This window comes from Leptopilina heterotoma, unplaced genomic scaffold (assembly GCF_015476425.1).
Source record: "Leptopilina heterotoma isolate Lh14 unplaced genomic scaffold, ASM1547642v1 Lhet_123, whole genome shotgun sequence".
Lineage (NCBI taxonomy): Eukaryota > Metazoa > Arthropoda > Insecta > Hymenoptera > Figitidae > Leptopilina > Leptopilina heterotoma.
Window position 1 is genome coordinate 3,120,360 of NW_025110842.1, and position 6,000 is coordinate 3,126,359.

The 6,000-nt window shown below is 19.8% G+C and overlaps 1 protein-coding gene across 3 annotated transcripts in view; it reads left to right on the forward strand.

The window, feature by feature from the left end:
* The window catches only part of LOC122512606 (adenosine kinase 2-like), a 32,207-nt gene extending 26,577 nt beyond the window's left edge, over positions 1–5,630 (forward strand). For 2 of the 3 annotated variants that reach the window (XM_043628535.1, XM_043628533.1), the window contains 2 exons: positions 1,635–2,043; positions 5,282–5,630. In XM_043628535.1, the coding sequence (XP_043484470.1) occupies positions 1,635–2,043; positions 5,282–5,409 (537 nt within the window). In that variant the 3' untranslated portion in view covers positions 5,410–5,630. The remainder of the gene's footprint in view (positions 1–1,634; positions 2,044–5,281) is intronic. The other variant, XM_043628534.1, reaches the window with a different exon arrangement.
* The last annotated feature ends 370 nt before the right edge of the window (positions 5,631–6,000 follow it).

The following is a 6,000-nucleotide window of genomic DNA, read 5'->3' on the forward strand; positions in this document are numbered from 1 at the left end:
ATATTTGAATTTTTACAAAGAATTTTACAACTTATGAAAATAATTTAAATCTTGTGACGAATTCTATTAAAATTTATAAAAAAAATTGAATTTTTTATTAAAATTGAATGCAAAATAATAAAATTCCTACAAAGAATTTTATAACTTATGAAAATAATTCAAATCTTGTGAAAATTCTATCAAAATATTTGAAAATAATTAAATTTTTGAGAAGAAACTAAAAATTTTTATTCAAAAACATTAAATTTTTGTAAATAATTTTATTATTAATTTAGTAAGATAATTTAATTATTTTTGCGAAGAATTTTATAAATTATCAAAATAATTCAATTATTGAAAAGAATTTCATTAAAATTTTGAAAATACATAATTGAAATGTTTGAAAGAATTTTTATTAAAATTTTCAAAAATAATCCAATTTTTTCGACAAATTTTATAAAAAATTTTGAAAATAATTGAATTGTTTCGAAGAATTTCATTAAAATTTTTGAAAATTATTAAATTCTTTCAAGAAATTTAATAAAAAATTAATAATGAAAATATCTTACATTCTAATAAACAAATTTTATTAAAATTTTTTAAATAATTTAAATTCTTTCGAGGAGTGTAAAAAAAATTGCAATAAAAATAATTAAATTCTAAAAAAAAATTCTAAAATTCTAAAAAGTTCTATAAGTATTCAATTATTTTTTATTTATGAAAATAATTGAATTTTTGCAACGAATTTTATAAAAAACATTTTTAATAATTGAATTGTTTCAAAGAATTTTCACAAAAATATTTTTAAAAATTGAACTTTTCGATGAATTTAATTAAAATTGTATTAAAAATAATTAAATTCTTATTAGAAAGTTCTACGAGAATTCAATTATTTAAACAAAAAAATAAATAATTGATGGAATAATTGATTATTTCTAAAAATTGAATTCTTATCAAGAATTTTATAAAAAAATTTTTATAATAATTGAATTCTTGCGAAGAATTAAATAAAAATTGTATTAAAAATAATTAAATTCTAATTTGAAAGTTCTATAAGAATTCAATTATTTATACTTTACGAAAATAATTGAATTTTTGTAACGAATTTTATCAAAAAAAATTTTAATAATTGAATTGTTTCGAAGAATTTCATTAAAAATATTTGAAATAATGGAATTTTTCGAAAAATTCACATAATTGAACATATTTTACAAAATTTTTGTAAATAATTGAATTATTGGAAAGAATTCTATTTAAAATTTTAAATAATCATTAAATTCTTTTAAGAATTTCAATTGAAAATTAATTGAAAATAAATTGAAATTGTAATAAACAAATTTTATCTAAATTTTTGAAAATAATAAAATTCTTTTCTGTAATTTTATCAAAATTATATTTAAAATAATAGAATTTCTTGTGAAGCACTTTAATATTTATGAAAATTTAAAAATAATGAAACTTGTAAAAATTTAAATTCACTTATGTATTTTATGAAAATAATTGAATTCATGTAAAAATTTTGGTTACAATTTTTGAAAATAACTGAATTGCTTAGACAAATTTTCTTCAGAAGAATTTTATTAAACATAAAAAAAATTTATTTCTTTGCAAAGAATTTTATTTTGATTTTTAATTATTGTTTTGTTATTTTGCAGGGATTTTTCTTGACAGTGAGCTCAGAATCAATCCAAACAGTGGCGAATCATGCATTCATGGAGAACAAAATATTCATGATGAATTTGAGTGCGCCATTTTTATGTAAATTCTTCAAGAAGGAAATGTTAGCGGCTCTTCCGTACGTTGATATTCTCGTTGGTAATGAAACCGAATCTGAGGCATTTTCCGAGGCCAATGAACTTGGAACGAGTGATCTCAAGGAAATTGGATTGAAGATTTGCAATTGGGAGAAAATGAATAAGAAACGAAAACGAATTGTCATTTTAACACAGGGCGCGGGTTCGGTGCTTCTGATTAAGGACAATAATGTCACGGAATATCCAGTGCCAAAGCTGGAGGAGGATAAAGTTGTTGATACAAACGGTGCTGGCGATGCATTCGTTGGAGGTAATTTTTTTTTAATTTAATTATTATTATCTTAAAAAAAAGTAAATTGAAAATTAAAAAAAACTTTAATTCTTCAGATTTTTATTATTAAAATATTTGAAATAGAAAAATTATTATTCTCGAAAATTTTAATTAAATTCATAGACAAGACTCTAAAGATTTTAATAAAATTGATAGACAAAATTCAAAAGATTTTTATAAAATTTACAGACAAAATTCAAAAAATTTTAAAGAAAATTCTTTGAAACGATTCAATTATTTTAAATTTAATTTTAAGAACATTTTTTTGTCAAGAAGTCAATTTTTTTCAGTAACTACTATTTTTTTGAATATTTTAAGATTTCAATCATTTAAAAAAAAAAAATTTTTTAATAAAAATTCGTAGGAAAAATTCAATTATTTTCATAAATATAATAAAATTTCCAAAAATTTTTAATAAAATTCTTCTAGAATTCAATTATTTAAAAAAAATTCAATTATTTATTATAATTGCAACCGAAATCTTTCGAAAATTAAATTATTTGCTAGAATTTTTAACTGAAATTCTTCTCGAAATCAATTCTTTTCAAAAAATTTCCGAAGGTTCTTCGGGAATTCAATTATTTATTATTTTGAATATCTCCCCAAAAATTCAATTATTTTCTCGAAATTCGAACTAAAAATTCTTTCCAAAATTAAATTATTTGCTAGAATTTTTAACTAAAAATTTTCTCGAAATCAATTATTTTCAAAATTTTGTAAAATTTTCCGAAAATTCCTTAAGAAATTTTCAATTCTTTGAATACAAAAATTCAATTATTTTTTTTTTATAAGACAATTGAATTTTTCAAAATAATGTAATTGAAAATATTTAAAAAATTATTATAATAAAAATAATCTAAGAAATGCTTTTTCAAAATATTTTATTAAAATTTTTATTTATTTTTTTTGAAGATAATACTTGGTGGAAATTCAAAATATTTTCAAAATATTTTTTATTTAAAATTTTTCTAAAAAATTCAATTATTTTATGAACAATTTTAATAAAGTTTTTGTAAACAATTCAATTATTTTCAAAAATTTTAATAAATTTCTTGGCAGTTGTTGAATTGTTTTTTAAAAATAATAAAAATCATCACAAGAATTCTGTAATTTTAATAAAATTCTTAGCAAGACTTTAATTATTTTCTTCAAGAACTGCATTATTTTTAAAAATAATAAAATTATAAGTAAAAATTTAATTATTTTAATAAAATTCTTAGGAAGAATTCAATTATTTTCTGCAGTAATTAAATGATTTTGTAAATAAATAAAATTGTAAACAGAAATTCAATTATTTTTACAGTTTAAAAAAAGTAATAGGCAAAAATTCAATTACATACTTTAAATTTTTTTTGAAAATTCTTCGCAATAATTCAATTATTTTTAAAAATAATAAAATTCTTTGGCAAATTCAATTATTTTCATAAATAATAAAGTTCTTCTTATGATTTCAATTCTACTTAATAAATTTTTAACTAAATTTCTCAAAAACATTCAAAAATTTTTAAATATTTTATAAAAATTTTTCGAAAAAAATTAATTATTTTCAAAATTTTTTATAAAATTCTTTATAAAAATTCAATGTTAATAATTAATCAATTAATTTGTTAGTTAATTAATTTTTTTTTGTACTTAAATAATTTAATTCTCGAAGAATTTTCTAATAAAAATTTGATTCAAAAAAGAATTTTACTTAATATTTTAGACTAGCTGTCGTTACCGTCTTCGACAGGTTTTAGTTTCTACCAATACATTTAACAGTGTTTCTACCAATCTAGAAAATCAGGAAATAGCCGGGAATTTAATTTTATCGGAAAAAAATAATAATTAGTTACCATTAGCTATTTCGGTAGGGAAATATTACTATTTGAATAGTCTCCACCCTTTGGTAAAAAATCAAAAATTTTCAAAAATTATCAAAAATTCGAAAAACCGAATTTCTAAAAATTCAACACTTTTTCTTCTCTTTTATGACATTTAGCTTCAATATTTTTGGGCTGTTCAAAGATACTTTAATTATTTAAAAATATCCAACCTTTCGTAAAAAATCTAAAATTATCAAAAATTATCAAAAATCCAAAAAACCGAATTTCTTAAAATTCAACATTTATTCTTCTTTTTTATGGCATTTAGCTTTATTATTTTTGGACTTTTCAAAAATACTTTACTTATGTAATAGTCTCCACTCTTTGGTAAAAAATTTAAAATTATCAAAAATTATCAAAAATCCAAAAAACCAAATTTCTTAAAATTCAACATTTTTTCCTCTCTTTTATGGGATTTAGCTTCAATATTTTTGTGCTTTTCAAAAATACTTTACTTATATAAAAGTCTTTAATTTTTAGTAAAAAATTAAAAATTATCGAAAATTATCAAAAATCCAAAAAACCAAATTTCTTAAAATTCAACATTTTTTCTTCTTTTTTATGGCATTTAGCTTCAATATTTTTGGGTTCTTTAAAATTACTTTACTTATGTAAAAGTCTTCACCCTTTAGCAAAAAATCAAAAATTATTCAAAAATTCGAAAAACAGAATTTCTTAAAATTCAACATTTCTTCTTCTTTTTTATGGCATTTAGCTTCAATATTTTTGGGCTCTTTAAAAATACTTTACTTATTTAAAAGTCTCCAATTTTTAGTAAAAAATCTAAAATTTATAGATTTACAATTATTTTTATAAATAATAAAACTCATCGCAAAATTTCAATTATTTTTAATACAACTTTAATGGGATTTTTCGAAAAATATTCTTAAAAATTTTATTCAAATTCATCAATGAAATTTAATTATTTTCAAAAGTACTAAAATTCTTCGCAGAAATTCAATTATGGTCAAAAGTTTAAAAAAATTTATCGTCAAAATTTCAATTATCTTTATAAATATTAAAATTTTTCTCTAAAATTCAATTATTTTCAAAAATTTTAATAAAATTCTTGGCAATATTTCAATTATTTAAAAAAAATTTAATAAAATTCTTGACAAAATTTCAATTATTTTTAAAAACTTTTCTCAATTCAATTAATTTTTTTTCAGAGATTCAATTATTTTGAATAAATTTGAATAAAGCGAATTTTTTTTTTTTTTTTTTTTTGGTCTTAAAGTAAATCCGAGACCTGATTATTTAACCTTTTTTGAAAATTGTTTACATTTTATTAATTTTCTTTTTCCAATTGTTTATACATTATTTGATTTTAAAATTATTCTTTGTTTTTTTAGGCTTCTTGGCGCAGTACATTCAGGACCAAAGTTTAGAAACTTGCATAAAGTGTGGAATTTGGGCAGCTTCGGAAATTATACAACGATCTGGTTGCACGTACGAGGGACGACCGGATTTTACCCCCTAAAAATGTGTGAATATTTTCAAAAAAAAAAAAAAAGAGATAATTGTGATTTACAGAATTCAAGTGCTAAGAAAAACATCACCAAAAACATTTTTTTACTTTTAAAGAAAACGGACAATTTTTTATTTTTGTTTTCAGTGTTTTATTGCGAGAGTCATAAGAGAAATTCGTCAAATTGAAGAAGAATAAAAAAATAAAGTTACCAGAGAACGAAGGAAGAAAAATATATTATTTTCATTTTTTGCAATCAAGAAAAATTTCATTTTGCCCTCGCACTAAAAAAAAAAATAGGAAATTGAAATCGAATTGAAATTAAATTGAAATTTCCTTTGAAGTCGAGAAAAAATGGTTAATAAGTGAATGAATGCGGAGAAATTCATGAAGTTAATGAAGAATGAAAATTGGAAATGATTGCAAGATACGAAAAATTGGAGAGAATTTGATGGAATGGAACAAATCGTTGTTGAATTCTAACAAGAGTATGTTTTTTGTTATTGTTGGTTTTTTTTAAATCAATAAACTCCGGTGGGAAAAGCGCATATTAAAAAGGCGTCCAGTGACTTTAACAGGAGCGGCAGTTTAATTAGCGTCACC